The following is an 18806-nucleotide window of genomic DNA, read 5'->3' as shown; positions in this document are numbered from 1 at the left end:
CCCAGGGACGGGCGGTGTCGTCTGCGAAGAGGTCCCCTATTGTATGGATGTTCAGTGTCCTGAGCGCTACAAAGACTTCCTTTCTTTGCATGGCGCCAGCCAGTGGCACCAATCAAGACGAGCCAGTAGTGCATATAGTAAATTACCGGCTTGAGCGTCCAGCAAACAGTGCAACGCATGAGTGACCGAGTTTAGGCAGTCTAATATACCAGTGCGTCTATTGCGTGGTGAGAATAGTAGGGCTGGTAGGGGTCTGGGGTCAGCTACACTGGTTTCAATCCGTATGTGCGGAATGTCAGAGGGACCATCCATCAGTGATATGCGTGAGAACATTGGGCTGCCCTATAGTATAGTTCTAAATCGGGGGCACCTAGGCCACCCATCAAGTACGGCAGCGTCAGTATTTTCCAGGCCACACGTGACTCCTTGCCTGCCCACGCCAGGCAAACCATTAACGAGTGTAGACGTTGAAAGAATATTTTGGACAGTACCATGGGAATGTTCGTGAAGAGGAAGAGAAAGCGGGGTAGGACCATCCTTTTCATAAGAGACACCCTGCCCATAAATGACAATGTGAGGCAAATCCATCTTTCAGTATCATCCTCAAGTTTGGAGATGGCAACTCTGTAATTCTCCCTCAGGACGACCTCCGAGTCGGTATGTAGCCGGACGCCCAAGTATCGCACCGCATCTGTAGTCCATTGTAGAGGATATTCCGGATCAAAGAGTACTGTGGCTGCAGTAAGGGGAAACATGGTGGAATTGCTCCAGTTAACGTTTATGTCGGAGAGGGAGCGAACAGGACCACCTCGCGTAGAACCGGGGAGAGGTTGGTCTCGGGTTCTCTAACATAGAGGAGCATGTTGTCCGCATATGTAGACACAATTAGTCTGTAGTTCGGAAACCGTTTGCCCCTCTGTCCATGATATTCCAGTAGGGCGCAGGTTAGTGGTTCTGCCGTCAGGGCGTAAAGTATTGGGGATAGGGGACATCCCTGTTTCATACCCCTGCAAATTGGTATGGGGTCGGTGACCAAAGATCCGATCCGGATGCAGGCCGTAGGGGTGGAATATAGTGTTGGCCAAGGACCTGTCTTATGAAAGGCCACTCGACAGAGTTGAAGGCCTTTTCCATGTCCAAAAAGACAGCGATTGCAGGGACCTCCGGGCGGGTATGTTGCATAGCGGCGAATACAGTCCGCAGATTATAGGTTAAATTCCGGCTAGGTCCGAAATCAGCCTGTTCCGGGTCCACCAGAGTGGTGACAAGTGGGATTAGACGGTTGGCCAGCAACTTCGCGAAGATTTTCATGTCCACATTCATGAGAGATAAAGGCCTATATGAGGTGCATTCGTCGCTAGTCTACCACGTATCGACTTAAGAACCCCCGCTTGTTTGGAAATAATGAACCCCCTAATGTATGCCTTAAAAGCCTCCCAGACAGTTTGGAAGGAGTTCACAGATCCCACGTTTGCTTCAAAGAACGTCCCGATGGACATGGCTAATTCCTCCTTAAAAACAGTGTCAAGGAGGGAGTAGGGCGGGAAGCGCCATAAAAACATGGGGATTCGTTTCTTAGGGGCGGCAAGTGTTAATAATAGTGGGGAATGATCACAGTAGGTGCGGCGAAGGATCGAACATGCGTAAACATGTTGGAGTAGGTGTCGGGAGGCGAACCAGTAGTCTATTCTCGTGTGGATAAGGTGTTGTGCAGAGTAGTGCGCGTAGCCGCCTTGGCGTGGATATCTATGCCGCCATACGTCGCACAGGTCAGACCTCAGCAGTGACGTCCCCACCACCCTAGCCGAGGCGGAAGGGCATCTGTCTGGGCCGTCCGATCTGTCCATGGCAGGGTGTTTGGTAAAATTCAAATCTCCTCTCCACAAGGTGTGATCTTGGGCATATGGTTGGATCCTCATTGTCAGGTTTGTATAGAAATCTGGATGGTCATAGTTAGGGCCATAGACATTTAAGAGGAAAAGTTCTAGTCCCTTCCCACAGCATTTGGAGAGAACAAATCTACCCTCCATGTCCGTTTTCAGGGGTGCCAATGTTACCGATGTCATTGGGTACACCCACGTCATGACCCCCCCTAGCGTGCGAGGTAAAGCCCGCAGTGTGGATATTGCCCATTTGGTACTTTAGTGCACAAAATAGGGCTGTCCGGGTGAAGGCGAGTCTCCTGTAGGAGGGCAATGTCTACGTTATGTCTGTAGAAGTAGCATAAGATTTTGCGGACCTTACGGTGGTCAATGAGACCGCGCACGTTCCTGGTAAGTAAGACTAGCGAGTCAAGAGTGCCTTCACGAACTTTCACTGGTGTGTCAGGCATAGAAGAATATGTAGTTGAGAAATATCATGAGTGTATGTATCAGGACCGTGCCATGCCTACACTGTACAGCGTAACTTAATACAACAAGGAATACATCCAAAACATTCCCAACAGGAGCCCACCCCCCGCTCATGTAAAAACAGATACGTGATGGCATAAACTATGGGATTGTAATCCCACAATAAAGCAGCATGCAAATGCCGTCAGTAGTAGTGAGCATAGTATAACTCCACAAATCAAACCCTCCCTAGTCCCCTCCCACGCCTGCCCAACCCCAACTTGGCTGCGATACCTTTCCCCCTACCTACATTTTAAAACCAACTCAGAGGTAACCCATATCAGGAAAAACATATCATATCAAGCAATCATAATCACCATCCTCACCCCAAGCTAATGCATGATAATACATACAATGGAAGGTGTCTCGGGGTGATCCCCACCAAATTTGGGGGTTAACTCTCTCCTCTCTCACAATGTAAGTAAGGCAATCTGTCACCAGTCGAGGGAATCGGAGGGACCGGACATAAATTCTCAATGGATCACACCCCAATCACAGTCCCCACATAAACAACCTCCCGACCCCAGTAATAGCTAGTTATACTCAGCAGCTAGAGTCCTCATGCAGCGTTCAATCCTGCTCGTCCAGTGCACCTCCCGATGCCTCACTCAGGGGTTGCCTTTCCGGGGGGAAGGGTGGGGGGGGGAGGAATCGTTGTTCTTTCATACAGTCTTTCAACGCTTTTTGTTAGGCCTTAGGGTCGGTGAAAATTAGTGAACGCCCCTGCCGGTTGACTCTCAGTTTTGCAGGGTACAGCATTGCATATTCGGCTCCAAGGGCAGAAAGTTGTCCCTTCATGGGGGCAAACAAGCGTCTTGCCTCCTGTACTTTGGTTGTAAAGTCTGGGAACAGTGAGCTTGTCGACCCATCAAATTGTAGCGGTTGTTTCTCACGGACAAGCCTAAGGGCAACATCCCGATCTCTGGAGTTTAGTCATTCGCTATGATCGGTCTGGGGACGAGCCCGGCTTCGGTCTCGGGCCAAGAGAGCGGTGTGCCCTCTCCACAACAAACATTCCTGAAAAGGAGGTGTCGCTCAGTAGTGTTTTCAGAAGCTTCTCAATGAAGAGCTCCATGTTCCCGCGTAGGAGTGGATGCGCAGGTTACAGCTCCTGGAGCGAGCCTCTAGGTCCTCTGTTTTATCCCGTAGGATCTGAAGCACCTTACCCAACTGTTTGTGCTCGGTATCAAGGACCGTTTGTGCCTCCTCTGCCTCCGTCAGCCTGCGCTCCGACATCTCAAGTCTTTCCGCATGTTTCTCCAGTCTTTCAGCTATGCAATCCATTTTGTACGTGAGCGCATCCATCTTGGTGCCTAAGGAGGATATCCCGCACTGCAGGTTCTTCTCCATTGTCAACAATAGGCCGCGTATATCTTGGCGTTGGTTGTCCAGAACTTGTTCCTGCTCACAACTCTGTCCTCGGTTTAGGATTCACCAGTCTTGAACCTCTTCAGGTCAAACAACAGTTTTGATTGCGTTCTATCTACTTGCCCCATCCTACCTACGTGTGCAGGCCCCCTCACAGCCAGGTGTCAGCTCGGGCGGTGGGGCAGCAGCAAGGCGAACGGCCCAGTGCAGTCGCAGCAGCTGCAGGAGAGACCGCAAAGTCGATCGGTCTCGTCCAAGGTCGATATTCGCCACCGCGTGGTAGGCCTCCTACAGCTTCGCGGCGGCAGATCAATCTGAATGGCGACCCCCCGCAACCCTTACGATGTGTGTTCCATTGGGCAGGCCAGTAATGGCAGGCCTCGCCTCGTCTTCCTCTCTCCAGTACCTACCAGCCCGCCGCGGGCAATTCAGCGATCCCTCAGCCAGTAGCACAACCAGGAGTATTGTCTGGGGGCACCAACCCCGCCTCACCTGGCCAGGCCATTACTTTCTCGACGCAATCTGCAAGGATCTGCGGGGGAGCCAGGTAGTGTATAGCCCCTTGCCCCTCTTCAAGCATGCATCAAGCTGGCCTTGTATGTCTCCAGGGAGGAAGCGGCACAGGGATGCGAGGTGAGCTCTACTACGCAACTCGTCGTAGGCAGCTGCCCCAGCAGGGAGGGTGTCGCTATACGGATCTAGGCCACCATAGGGGTATGTCGCAGGGCCCCCAAGCCAGTCTTGGCATCCCCGGGTCCCACTGACCAGCACCTGACACCGTGAGCCGCTTTTCCCTGCAATTCGTCACCAAATCTGGTTAATGTTTGCGCTCTGCAGTCAAAGCAGCACTCCCTCAACAAACAGCACAGGAGCCGTGGTAGTTGGCGGTATCAGCCGTGCCCCACCCGATCAGGCCGCTATGATCTCGTCGTAGCCTACAGGTGTCTGCGTTGGAAGAGGGGGGCGTAGAACAGCCCGCAGCTTTCTATCCCCCTCCACGCATGGGCCTAGCCAGCCGCAGAAGACACCAGGGCAACAGAGGCACAGGGCAGCGCACAACACTCGGCGAAGTGCTCCGTCACGTTCAATAACACTAGCGACTAGGGAGTCTCAACACGCGGCCAGTCCAAAACGGGGAGAAGTCTCAAGGTCCCCCAGTCAGCCTCGATGATCCCCCCGGGGCTCACTCACCAGCACCGCTTCAAATTGCAGCTCTTACTCCAGCGTGCTCAGCCTCTTCATGTCCCAGGGCCCCGGGCTCCAGATTCACGCCCAGTCGATCAGCCCTGCACTGCAGTTAGCCGGCCCGGCTACCACCAGTCCCCAGAGGCAGAAGGGACCAGCTGTGTGCGAACAATAGCGTGAGTGCCCAGCACCACAGGGCCGATCCCACCCCAATAGCAGGCCTCCAGGAGAGGCCGCAGGATCAGGATGGAGTGGGCGCCCCCTTTGCTAGGGCACCCTGACGGGGCTCAGCAGGGTCTTTTTGCGGGCCTCCAGACACTTGAGGGCCGCACCACTGGGGCACTGCGGACACTCGTCTGTGTGCAGCCTTCACCCCGGCGCCGCCCCTCGTGATTACGCAGGGCTGCTCCGACAGCAACTCAGGGTAGGCGGCCCCTTCACCAGCAAACGGTCGCACCCTGGACACGGGCAGGGGTGGCCAGGTCACCAAATTGGAGGGGGATAGTGGTCTGTTCGCGGCCGCTGCAGAGGAGTCACCCACGTCTGCCCGGTGCCATCTCCTTGGCCGGAGAGGGGAAAGGAGGCCTCCGGGCAGTATCAGGCCCCGCGCCGACCCAACGTCCAGAGTGCGGCCGGGCCAGGATTGGCAGCAGGTCGCAGCATCATCCAGGAAGTAGGTAGGCGACTCGTTCCTTCTGCGGTCGGTGGCTCAGGGCCCCAGGGGCTCGTCAGTCTTCGTTCAGCAGCTTAGAGGTATTGCAGCTGTAGGATAATAGGCGGATGGTGTGGCGGATTGTCGGAGCTCTCGGCTCAATTGGCCATCTTGGTCGCAAGCTAGCTCCGCCCCCATGACCAGGCATTAGTTATTCGGGAGAATAATGATCCAGTTATCTGGAAAATCAAAGATCAGGCTGATCTCTGAGCAGGTTTCTCTTGTTCTAACAGGATGTAGTGCTGTGCTGGAGAAAGTTTTTGTATTTCGGCTGCTTTATCTATTTAATAGTGGGCCCTTGCCGACATCTAGGGTTTTCTTCAATACCTTGTGCTCAGTGTTTTTGAGACAGCAGAGGATTAATGGGTTACTTTAACTTATGTCTGGGAGGTGGGGGGACAGTTGCCACTCCTAACATAAATATTATTACATGGCGGCCTAGGCTAAATATATGTTCCATTGGATACATCCTGAGTTCTCACTTCATTCGAATGAATAGAGCGTAATATAGTGGAGGCTACCCCCTGACCACAATAGTGGCATGTAGGTCTGTGTGCCTCATTTACACTCCAATACTGTCGTGCACCATAAACGCATGGCATAGATTGGTAGTTGCAGTGGTCTGAAGGGACTGTTCTCCCCGTTTCTCTCAACTATTAGCAATCCCTTTCTTTCAGTTTCTTATGAATCACAGGCCCAAGGGCAAATAACTGATTTGGACTCTGGACATTAGAATACCTCTTTGATGGGCAATTTGTTACTCTTTAAACATGATCAGAGCTCTTAAAATAGAGAGGTAGAAATACAGCATTTAATATCTTTTCTAGATTTTGGACTAAAACACCCACTGAACAATCTTTCCCCAATTTCCCTTCCTGGAACCCACCCTATTTCATGCTGGTACAGGATCTCTGACAGAATATCGAGGACAAAAATAATGTGTGGACAGATTATTATGTCAAACATATTGAGGATTAAAATATCGATAAGGTAAGTGCAAAAAGATAAGTATAGATTTACTATTCTTAACTCCACATATACATACCTTCATGGTGGGATGTATGACGTTACAACGCATACATTTACATTGCGGTACATTACATTGCGGTTTTTACAACGCAAGTCATTAAAACGACTTGAGTTGGAGGGCTCTGGACTTAGGAGTAGTATAATTTACTATTCCAACTCCAGTCTACATACTGTAAGGAAGGTGTTGGATAGTAAATTACACTATTCCTTGTCCTAGAGCGCCATCAAGCGCAAGTCATTGTAATGACTTGCGTTGTGAAAACCGCAATGTAATAGCATCGCAATGTAATCCCCATGTTGTAAACAATGTTTCACTTCATGGTGTATATATATCATCAAGGTACATACATGTGGAGTTAAATTTAGTAAAACTTTGCAAACCCATAGAAACGTACCTTTACGATATTCTTCTCCTCAATATTCTTTACATTATATTTTGGCCACATAATATTTTGAACTCTCTATTTTGTCTATACATGGATGGCATATGCCTCTGTTGCTCCCCAAAGGCTGATAACTAAACTTTATATTGTGATAGCTGGGGCAACACTATCTTGTAAACTTGTGGTACTTGCTCTCCTTCTTGCCAAAAGCAGAGTAGCTATAACATGGGCTAAAGGACCCTCTTCTACCAAGAAAGAATGGATAGCCGACCTCAAAAACTGGCATGATACGCTGGATATCTATACGTCGACTCTGCCACTCACATCACACCAGAGAGACATATGGGCCCATTTACCAACATACCTTATGGACAAAGGGAATCATACAGAATAGTTTGTCTGATTTAGTTTAGATATCCTGACTACCTGTGTCTGTTTTGAGATGGCTAGGCCCATTCTTTTTCCTTCCTACTTCCTTACCTCTATAAAATCATGTCATGTAGTTCCCACTAATCTGTAGGAACTGCGCGTTTGCAGACATCATAAACTTTGGGTGAGGTGCTTTGACTGATTCCATGTACCACCGTAGTATATGTTGGCCTAGAGACCAGCTAGCTCACAGTGCCACCATAAGTTCCCCTAACCCAAACAGGGAGCGAATGGTTTCTGACAACCGCTGAACATGAGAATCATGACCCCTCAGGGATCGTGGTAACAGATCAGAACTTGTGCACTCTTGGTCTCAAGAAAAATATACACAGAATACACAGCGGGACGTTTCAATATATTTATTGAATCAATGTTATTCTTGTATAGAATACATGTGCTGTGATTACGAGCACCAAAAGAGTAAACAGAAGATACAGTTCCACCATTGTGCTAAGACAGTGTGTGTGTATATATATATATATATATATATATATATATATATATATATATATATGTGTATATATATATATATATATATATATATATATATATATATACCAATCCCCTAAGGGGAAAATGAAACGCACTCACTCGTCTTGTAAGTTGTTACAGTGGCTTTATTCCAACTTTAACCCAACGCATTTCGCCTCTCACGAAGCTTGCTCACGGGATGTTGAGCTAGTGACTAAGTCCTTCTTTTATGTATGTAACACAGGAAGCCTCCTTTGTTAACGCCAGGGTGCATTCTGGTTAATGTAGTGTCCACTACAATAACTTCACCAGTTTGTCCCGGATTTACGAAGGAGAGTGCTCTTTATCGGATCGCTTCTTTTTCCATCTCTTTGGTGAGTTTATTCATATTCTTGTATCTCTCTGGTGAGATAGTTCTTGCGTCATCTGTTATTTTTGCATTATCCAGCAATACCGCAGTGTCTCTTGCAATTTAATGTACCCCTCTGGTGGGTTGGGCACTGCGTTCCATATTTAGTTCATGTTCCTTTTTTTATTGATTCTTCCCTCATATATGTACATACAGTTCTTCCATAAGATTCAGTCCTCTTGGTTCGAGGGTCCTGAAATTAATGATGTGTTTAGATTCTTTTCTCCTCAGTGTTTTTAGGCGGTCTCCTCCTTTTTCTTTTTGTGGTACCTGTTCTAAGGCACAAAATCTTAAGGTTTCCAATTGGCTGTCGTGAAATTGTTCCATGTGTCTTGCAACTGCATTGGAGCGATCTTTGTTTTTTGTCGCTCGTGTGTGCTCTAGAATTCTTTTTTTAGCTTCAAATGTTGTGCTGCCTATGTACTTCTTATGGCAGGGACACTCCACCATATAGATCACAAAAGCACTTTTACAGGTTAAGTGTTGGTGTATTTTCCACTTTGTGCCTTTGCGGATCTCAATTTCTTTTGTTGTTAAGGCAATTTTGCACACTTTGCAGTGCCTGCACGGAAAGAAACCTCCATGTTGTAGCCAGTTGTTTGTGGGTTTCTCCTCGAAATGGCTGTGTACCAGTTGGTCCCCTAGATTTCTTGCTCGCCTGTAGGTTATGTTAGGATGGTGACCTATGATTTTCGATAGGGTTAGATCTGCTTTGAGGATTGGTAATGTTTTTGAATAATTTTAGATAGCTTGTTGTTCTCTGCACTGTGTGTGGTTATCAGTCTGATTTTGTCTGTGTTGCTTTGATCTTCTTCTTTCTTTTTATGTAGGATTTCTTTCCGATCCTGTTGTAACACTCTATTTAGACTTTGTTCCACCACCTTTCTTGGCTAGCCTCTTGTCAGGAACCTGTTTGTCGCATTTCTGCTGTGTCGTTGAAATTCACTGTTGTCTGAGCAGTTGCGTTTTAATCGCAGAAATTCCCCATACGGGATACTCCATTTCAATTTGTTGTTATGGAAGCTTTCACCGTGTAGGATGGCGTTTGTCGCCATTTCTTTTCTGTGTAACGTTGTTTGCAGGACCCCATTTGCAATGTAGGTTTCAGTGTCTAAAAAGGTTCCTCTCTCAGAACTGATTTCCCTTGTGAACTTTAGATTTGTTTCAGTGTTGTTCAGTTTGTCAAAGTATAATCCTCTGTTGTGCCATTCCAAATTATTAGCAAGACATCTATGAAGCGTAGCCATAGAACAATTTTTTCACGCCATTGATAATTGGTAGTTTGCCATGCCAGGTGTTGTTCAAACCACCCCATAGTTAAATTGGCGTAGTTCGGTGAAAAGGAAAAACCCATCGCACAACCTCTCGATCGTTGGTAGATTTTTTTGTCAAACAGGAAGATGTTGTTATTTAGACACCACGAAATCATGGTGTTTAGCATTTTATTGTGGTCCCGGTATTTCATATGTCTTTTGCCTAGGTAGTGACTGCATGCTTCTGTTCCCACTTGGTGTTCTATACTTGTGTACAGAGACACAACATCCATCGTGATCAATTTGTAATTTGGTGACCATTTGACAGTTTCTAATTTCTTCACTAGGTCTTTCGTGTCTTTAAGATATGATGGTAGTTCTTTTACAAGTGGTGCCAAGAATTGGTCAATATAATTTGAAATGGGCTCCAATAATGAGTTTTTTGCAGAAACTATGGGTCTGCCAGGTGGTGTTTGTTTGTTTTTGTGGACCTTTGGCAGATGGTAGAAGGTTGGCAGCGTTGGATTTTTGTTGTCCAGATATTTCAATTCATGGTCGTCTATTAAGCCTTGTGTATGCCAGTCTGTCAGATGCTTTTGAATCATTATCTGAAGTTTTTTCGAAGGGTCGTCCTTCAATTGGATGTAACATTCTTCATCCATCAGCTGGCGTTTGGCTTCTGTGACATAGTCTGCTTTGTCCATTATGACGATGTTTCCGCCTTTATCGGCAGGCTTGATTTCAATCGTCTTGTCCTGTTCTAATCTCTTCAAGGTTTCTACTTGATGATTGTTCAAATTATGTTGACTTTTGTTTGGTGTTAATTTGTAGAGATCTTCCACTACCTGTTCATGAAAAAGATCGATCTTATTTCCAGGTGGTAGTTGGGGATTAAATCTCGATTTTAGTCTTAGGCCACTCTCACTGGCTCCCTCATTCAATTCTATTTCTTCCATTTCTTTCAGTGCTTCTTCTTCTTGTGATGGGGTTGTGGCCCCCATTGTCATTAGGGTATTAAGTCCACTCCAATCTTCCACCTGAAGTTGATCGGTAGTGCTGATGCTATTTGGTTTTTGTCCTCTTCGTGTTTTGTCTGTGTAGATTTTTGCCAATTTCAATTTTCTGGTGTATTTGTATATGTCGATTCGTACTTCCGTGATGTTGATATGCAAGGTGGGACAGTAGTTGAGGCCCTTGTTGAGGATGGGGTTTTCCGTTGAGGTGAGTTGTCTTTTGGATAAATTGATAATATTCCGTTCTTGTATTTCCCCGTCTATCTCATTCATTTGCGCGGTTGTCTTAGACGTTTTTTTGACCATGTAACTTCCCTCTGTTATATATATGCAGGCATATAATACAAGGTAGTAATCAGGTTTACTCCTACTGTGCAATCCCTACTCTGTGTATGTTTAGAGTGTATGTAGGTGTAGAGCCAAGAATCCCCCCTCTGGATGATCAAACCCCATTACGTGGCGGGAAAAAATATAGGAACCCTCTTGGTCACGTACTGGACATTCCCCACGGAGACAGCTGCTTGGAGAAGCTTCAGCATGCAGGACCCTTCAATGTCTGCGGAATAAAAAGCATCCTTGTGATGTACTCTCAGATTAGCATTGTTATGGATATGTAGATAGTACTCTCGGCCGTGCATGAAGATAGAACAACATTTGGACTTTGCGCGTAAAGGCCTTGTACTCAGTGTTCGAGGCATCATGATAATGTTGCGTGAAGCCAGATATATGAGCAAAGCAGTTACACAGAAACGAATCCAACATTGTCACGCACACGAATATGTGCAAAAGGCCACAGAAATAATGTTTTTGTGTAGAAAAGAGGACAATGTACGTAAATGTGCAGCATTGCTACATGGGCTTAACTTAGGCACATAACACCCACTCCTCATATTAAGGGTCGATTTAAAAAAGCTATCCAAAAAAACAGCAGGCCATATAAAATGTCTAAAACCACTTTTAAAATCATCTAAAAGCAAACTACCCTTGAAAATACTCATAAAAACCATTAAATGTCATTATACTGTTTGAAACCTCAAGCACTCAGAAAGCCACAGTGCCTATAAAAAAAACAGAAAAACATAGTTTATAGTTCATTGTGTTTACAAAAATAGGCTAAATAATTCCCACCAAACTTAAAAGCCAATTGTTTATGTGTTCCAAGTGATAGACATAACATTGCTGTTGCTGGCAACCGCAGACGACGTTCCCAGAGGCGCACCTCGAAACAGGTGTATAGAGCAAAGGTGGGTCCATCCAATTCCCACAGCAGCCACCGAAGGAGGGACTACATCCTGTTAGTATTCCCTAGAGCCAGTATTCAGTTAACTAGGAGTGGCTCAAAGAATGTGCTCAGCAGCTAAGGAATACGCTGGGGCCAACTGTAACCATGGGCCTTCAAAGGGTTCATTAGTATCTCAGTGTCCAATGGCTCAACCAAATGCGATCCAAGGCAGAAATCCAATATGCGTTCATGACTGCCTTGCAGGCAGCTGAATCCAGGTTGTACGCAGTAAGGCCAAACAGGCCTGAAAGACAAGAACCAATGCTCATTCAGTTCTCGAAGCCGAGGTGTGCCAAAGAAGTGTATCATGTGCTCATGGCGTAGCAACACAGCCAGTGCTGTCACTATTCCGGGTTGAACTGGGCCGTCCATTGCAGAGCAGGATAATTAAAATCAGAATCCACAGCACAAGTAACAGGACATGCGGAAGACCTCCAAAAACACTTTCTTCTCTGGAGTGTATGAATGATGGTATAACTCCAAGCACTGTCTGAAAGGTGCTAACCAATCCAGAGGCAATACATTTAAAAAAGTGCCCTATTCTCATTGTATCAGACATGTTAAAGATACGGTGGAACAGCTACACAAAATGCAGTGGGATGTTAGTATGAAGTAGCGTCTTTATTTTTGACGAATACTTCGCAACCTGGAGATCAAACATCTCTTTGGCAGATGTTAACGCCACATCTTTTTGAAAAATCATGGCTTTCAGTTTGCTTAGAGAATCAATGTGTACGTCGTAAATATTTATCAAAGGCCACAGCATTGCCTCCCTAACTCCGCGGGCTGGTGGAAACAATACTTGTGTGCTACAAAAAATTATGGAATTAACTGTTAGAAGATAAGCAATGCCTGGTTCCATTCCACAGCAGCCTTGATCATTCAGCATCAAATTGCTCCCATTAGAGAACAGCTTGAAAACTGGACGAATCACGGTAGCCGTAGAACCCTTCAGATAACAAGACAACTTCACAACCAACACATTAAAAGCCCTGTGAAGTGAAATGTCCTTGCGAATCAAGGACCTGCTTAAAGCTTTCTCACAGTCTGAACTACTGAGGAAAACGCCTGTGTCCCCATTCCTGCACCTGAACTTGATAGGTAATTTCCAATATTCATGCACAAATCCTTCCCCTAGCGCTTCATACCTGGTGATGTTGTAGATAATATTGGAACGGAAATGTTGTCACTGGTAGAGTAATGTAGCAGTGGATTAATTATATATTTAAAGTAAGACTTTGGCTGTATGATACTGTTAACAGTATACTATTATGATGCCTTCACATATATTGCGCACTGTGTTAACGTCATGCAGGAATACTGAGTTTGGTGCAAATATCCATGCATTGAAGAAGATGCGTTTGACCTTTTTGTTTGGATATTGTTTTTGAATTTCTTTCCTCAGTTGTACTTAAAATGAAATTTATATAAACTTATAAAAAAGTACTTCTTTAGTGCTCTTCCAAGACCACTGTCCTGACTGGACATATGTATTTACACATACGAGCAATGCATCTATAATGTTTCATGCAATACATGTATAGAACATATTTTTGGGACATGCTTAATCGAACAATATTTTAATCCTTCCCCAGGCTCGTTTTGTGAACAGCACATGGATCTTCGGAAAGGGCATGTGTCATGTCAGTCGATTTGCTCAGTATTGCTCACTACACGTATCAGCCTTAACCCTCACGGCAATTGCAGTGGACAGACATCAGGTGAGTGGTCATTTATAATTAGGCAAATGCTCTGGAGAGTTCTTTAGTAGTTGGTTGCCCTTTAAAATGGTGTTTTAGGGGTACATCTGTAGAACTATTTACAGACTTGAAACTTTTCACAATGGCTCCTTTGCAAGTATTTATTTCATTTTGTGTAATAACAGTGAAATATCAGAAGACTTCCTACATGAAGGCATGCAACGTTTATGTGTACTTTTCACCTTGAAGAATACTTGTTATGCATGTAATGCATCCCATTAGTTGGTATTCAAAAGTTAGTCATTCAAAAATGATTGCTATCTTCACATTAACATATGATGATCCCCTAATTTATTGTCAAGTATGATGTCATCTGTGAGGTTATGAGCAGTTTATTGGGGCTGGGTTTATTGGTTACATAGTTAATTATAATTAGGTATGTTTAATGGATTTTCAGCTTGGGATTGTTTTATGTATTTATCTATTATTGATCCCAACCTTTTTGTTGAGTACAGATAGCTCTTAAATGTGTAGATTTATTATGCTATCTTCTTTGTTGGATATCTCTCTCTGCCAATTTTAGCTAAATCTTTTGTTTCCTGATTGTGTCCTGGATCTCTCCAAATCTTTCAAGACTAGTACCCTAATACTACTCTACTCAACTAAGTCATCTTTACTATTAAAAATGCAGGAGTCTCATGGTCATACTAGCCAGCACCTCTTCTTTTGAAGTGCTTACCAATGCAAAAGAATCAGTGGATGTTGCATTGAGTCTGCCGTACTACAAATCCTAAGCAATATTCATAGAATTTTTTAGTGGGGGGGTCTACCTTTCTATATATCTTCCTGGATCTACTAAGTTGATTTTGAAATTCTATCCTAGTAACTCATGAGGACATTGTGGTGAGGTGTTGAGACACTTTGCTTCCTTCTTCATCAACTATAACATTTGGTCAAGTTAAGTGATTTCCTTGATATTGAGTTCAATAATGGCTCATCTGCTGTTCAAGGTACAAATGGACCTTTTGTGAGTCTATCTGGAAGGAACAGGTGTGACTGTCCACTAACTAATAAATGGATGAAACATAAACAATTCTAAAGCTATCCTCTGCTCACAACATGATAGTTTAAAGAGCTGCTTAGCAAGGCTTTAGGACTGGTTGAAAATCGATTAAATCCCTCTCTAGATAAAACCTAGTATATTTAGCTTCAATCTCAAGTCCTACGTTTCAAATCAGAATGGTTTTGCGCTTGCAAAATGGTTGATGCATGTGCCTGTTAGAGTCTTGTATGTTTAGCGACCCCCATTGTTCTTTTAAGTAGTCACGTACCATTTTTGGATTGAGGAGTTTCCATGTGATTTTTACTTGCCTAGTAACATTTCTGTCCTGATTCTAAATTTGATAAATCTCACTGTAACAGTTGCAAAATCGCCCCTCATGCCAAAAATGATTGCTTTTCAGCATGTTCCAATGCCAAATTGAATGAACACCGAACAAAGCTAATATCTGCGTTCATTTAATAAAACAGTGCAGGTGCAAAGAAAACGCATTAATGATTCGAGTTGTGATAGTCACAACCTGCAGGCATCAAACATTTGAGCAAATAGGCCATGAGGCCAGAGCAAGGCGAAGCGCAGTAGTTCTAATCTTTTCTTAAAATAGCTTTTGAACATTCTGCCTGGTAGCTTTCTGGTTGGAGATGTGTTGATTGGAAGCCAAGCACGGCTTCTTTTCCTTATTTATTTATTTATTTATTTATTTTACGTTAGAGAAAGAAATCAGTTTTTCTTTTTTGTTTGAAAGCGTTTAGAAGACCTTGTGCCGTAGTTTTGTTTCTACGAAGATTCCGCTTGCAAGTCTCGGAGGGCCGCGGTCATTATCAACAAAGATTGAAAATCTTGTAGGCAAAGCTAGAGCTGCTGTACACTCAATCAAAAAAGTACAACATTTTTTACCCCCAATTTTTTATATAGCGCAAACTTGACCCAAAGGTATCAGAGCACTTTACATAGCACCAGTTGCGTTAGATGAGGACACATTCATTTTTTGTTAGGCACGGGCAGATTAAGTGATTTGCCCCGAATCACAGGATGTTCAGCGTCATTGCAGAGTCTCAACCCGGTTCTCCAGATTCAAGGTCGACAGCCCTAGCTGTTAGGCCAACTCCTCTCCCAATTTACTTCCACTTTGTGGTTCAGGTATTAGTCACTTTAGGAACTGTTAATGTAAAGCTCTTCTGCTAGACCTTTCACCTGCTACTGTGGTACCCATTAAAGATATGCTTCATTCTGCGGCCAGACTGGTTTCACGTGCCAGGAAACTATCACATCAGACCAGTTCTCAAAGATCTACTCTGGCTACCTTTGGAAGCCGTGATAACGTTCAAGATCGCCTTCATAGTCTAAAAAACATCACATCTGCACCAACCTGGTTACAACTCATGGTTACCTTCACGAGGCACCTTACAGTAAGTACCAGAAAGTGGAAAAGCACATACAACTTAACATTTGAAACTAAGAGATGCTGTACTTGAAAAAGCTGCATGGCCAATGTTTTTGGGAGTGTCAACTGCATTATGTAACAACATAACAGTTCAATATGTGGCTTCCAGATCTGCAGAATCTCCATTTCGGTTTTGTAAAAAAACGTAAAACATGTATCTAATCAAAATATATCATAGCTTTAGACTCTTTGGCCCCTTTTTTCTACACTTTATTGTCCTTAACTGTCCCAAAAAAATGTGTCACACATTTGTTCTCTCCTGTTATCTTCTTTATTTATTTTTTTAAACAAACTTTATTGAGTTTTCAAAACCCACTCAAGCGTGTCATACACATCGGCTTAGAGACGACATTATAACAACAGATTTGAATAGACATCTTGTGACCACAGTATGGCAAGGCCTCACAACCAGCTAGTTTGTCTGGGACACCCTATCCTTCGTTGCCAGCAGATTAGTCCCTCTTAATGTAAAGATCATAGTCCTTCCTGCAAGCAACGTGGTCCCAAGAAGCTGAGTCATGTGCCCCCTTAGTATACGGGCCTTGCCCACAGCTATGCAGCCATTCAGATAACAAGGAACTCAACACTCCCCCACCTCAACCATCCCCCCACCCTTGACTCCCCCATAACCCCACCTCCCTCATTCCCTCAGACATGTCGCTTCCCTAACAGCTCCTGCTATCTTCTTTACAGTACTCTTTCTGACTGGCTTCTGAAGTATCCCTAGCTTATGGATACCAGTTACTTTATATTGTTCTGAGTGAGTGTGTAATATTAGAATGCAAAAATAAAATATACAAAATTAATGCATTGATTTTGACTGGCTGACTTTACCCTAACCCTGATTCAGAACATCTCCTCTCACTTTCTGACATCATCCATGCCATGCTTCCTTCTAAGAAGGATTCCTGCAGCATACTCATTGAACCCATCAAACTCCATCTTCTCATGAAGTTATATGCCTTGCAAAACTCAGCAACTTTGCTGATGTTCTTTATGTGTCATCAGGAGCATATCTGCCCAGTTCTTGAAATCATCCACTGACCACCAATTTTCCAGATACTAACCAACATGGTGCTTCTCCACATTTTCAATTACATTGCATTTCTGATCTCATTTCACCGTTCTGTAAGAACTCTCATCTCCGCTGACAAGAACTTCAAACTTAAGGCCCGTTTCTACAAGGAACAGAAGATTTTCAGTAAGGAGCCCTGGTCTGTATTACACAGCTTACCTCAAACTTTACGTGAAGCTGTCCGCACCTTACATGCTACCGAAATCTGAAATCCTGGTTATTCCTAGTACCTTAGACTTTAGTTGCTGATCCTTATTTTCATTTTTCCTACTCGTACTGCTCATCTTACCCACTCATTTTGGTCTAGTGTCTCAAAGCTTTCGCAAGATGTCACACCTTAAAAAGAGTAAAGATAAATAAACTAGGACATCCTGTCAACTAAAATACATGCATGTCTATCATTAGAGATAAGGTATCATTTTAGGCCCTGTCCTGTGCACAATATTCCTGTACTCGTTGCTCTCTTGGAACAGGGATAGCATTTGAGATATAATATATACTCACTACTCACTACCCCTACCACTAGTGTCTGCTGGGAATAATCAGTACCCATTATGTATTGCCTGTGGCTGTACTCAGAGGTACCCGCGCAAAGATTATGACCATTAACCAGTCGTGAGCCCCGTACTCCGGAACATAGAGTCTACTGACAGGTTATGTGGCCATGTTCTCTGGCCATTGGGCATATAGAATGACATTTGGCCATACCCTTTTTGCCAGTATGACACTTGGCCATACCCTTTTTGCCAGTACCCTAGTCAGTGTTGCCTGCTGGACACGTTGGGTACTGGTCACAGAGGGAGGCAATGCCCACATGTTACTTGATCAGGGTATCACCTTGAACATGTCCTGACTTCAGTCAAATAGTTTGTGCCTTTGCCTAGGAAATATGTCAATCAACTCGCACTTATAGAGCACGGCTAATCACACTTGAAGGTATTAAGGTGCTGGGTTTTTGCTGGGATCAGTCAAACAGCCAGGTCTTGAGTCCTTTTCTGAATTCAGGAAGAGAGGATGATGCTCGGAGGTCCAGCGAAAGGTCATTCCAGGATCTGCTAAGATGTAGGAGAAAGAGCGTCCTTCACTGTTGCTTCGGTGGATGTTGGGAGTGAGCAAGGGCGAGGGACGCGAAGCGTAGGTGTCTGGATGATTGGTGGAAGTGCAAGCGATGTATGCTGGTTCTTGGTCATGAGGGCCTTGTAGCAGAGTATAAGCATCCTAAATTGGCAGTTTTTCTTGATGAAGAGCCATTGGAGGTTCCTTACTTGCGATTATTAAGGAATCACAATTACGAAATTGCAAAAGCCTATGCATGTAGGAATCGCTATAAAATTAGCGATTCCCAAACATTCCTTTATTGCGACTCGCAATGAATGGAATAAACGGAAGATTGCATGCGCAATGTGCGAGTACCAATAGGTTTCGCAAACTGCCCATGCAATTTCAAGGGTGCAAGGTTGTCAAAAGGACACCCTATTGCACCCCTGAAATTGCACTGTGCACACATGTTGCGTACAGGCATGTGTGTGTGTAACCTACAACTTTTTGCAAATTACCATCAAGTTCAACTTGATGGTAATTTGCGCCCCCTAGTAGCGAAATC

The 18806-nt window shown here is 44.6% G+C and overlaps 1 protein-coding gene across 1 annotated transcript in view; it reads left to right on the top strand.

The window, feature by feature from the left end:
• The window catches only part of GPR83 (G protein-coupled receptor 83), a 142252-nt gene that overhangs the window by 61941 nt on the left and 61505 nt on the right, over nt 1-18806 (top strand). The window contains exon 2 of the mRNA XM_078655964.1: nt 13520-13645. Coding sequence (XP_078512090.1) covers nt 13520-13645 — 126 coding nt within the window. The remainder of the gene's footprint in view (nt 1-13519; nt 13646-18806) is intronic.

Source organism: Lissotriton helveticus, chromosome 8 (genome assembly GCF_964261635.1).
Source record: "Lissotriton helveticus chromosome 8, aLisHel1.1, whole genome shotgun sequence".
Lineage (NCBI taxonomy): Eukaryota > Metazoa > Chordata > Amphibia > Caudata > Salamandridae > Lissotriton > Lissotriton helveticus.
This window is presented reverse-complemented; position numbering and strand designations above follow the sequence as displayed.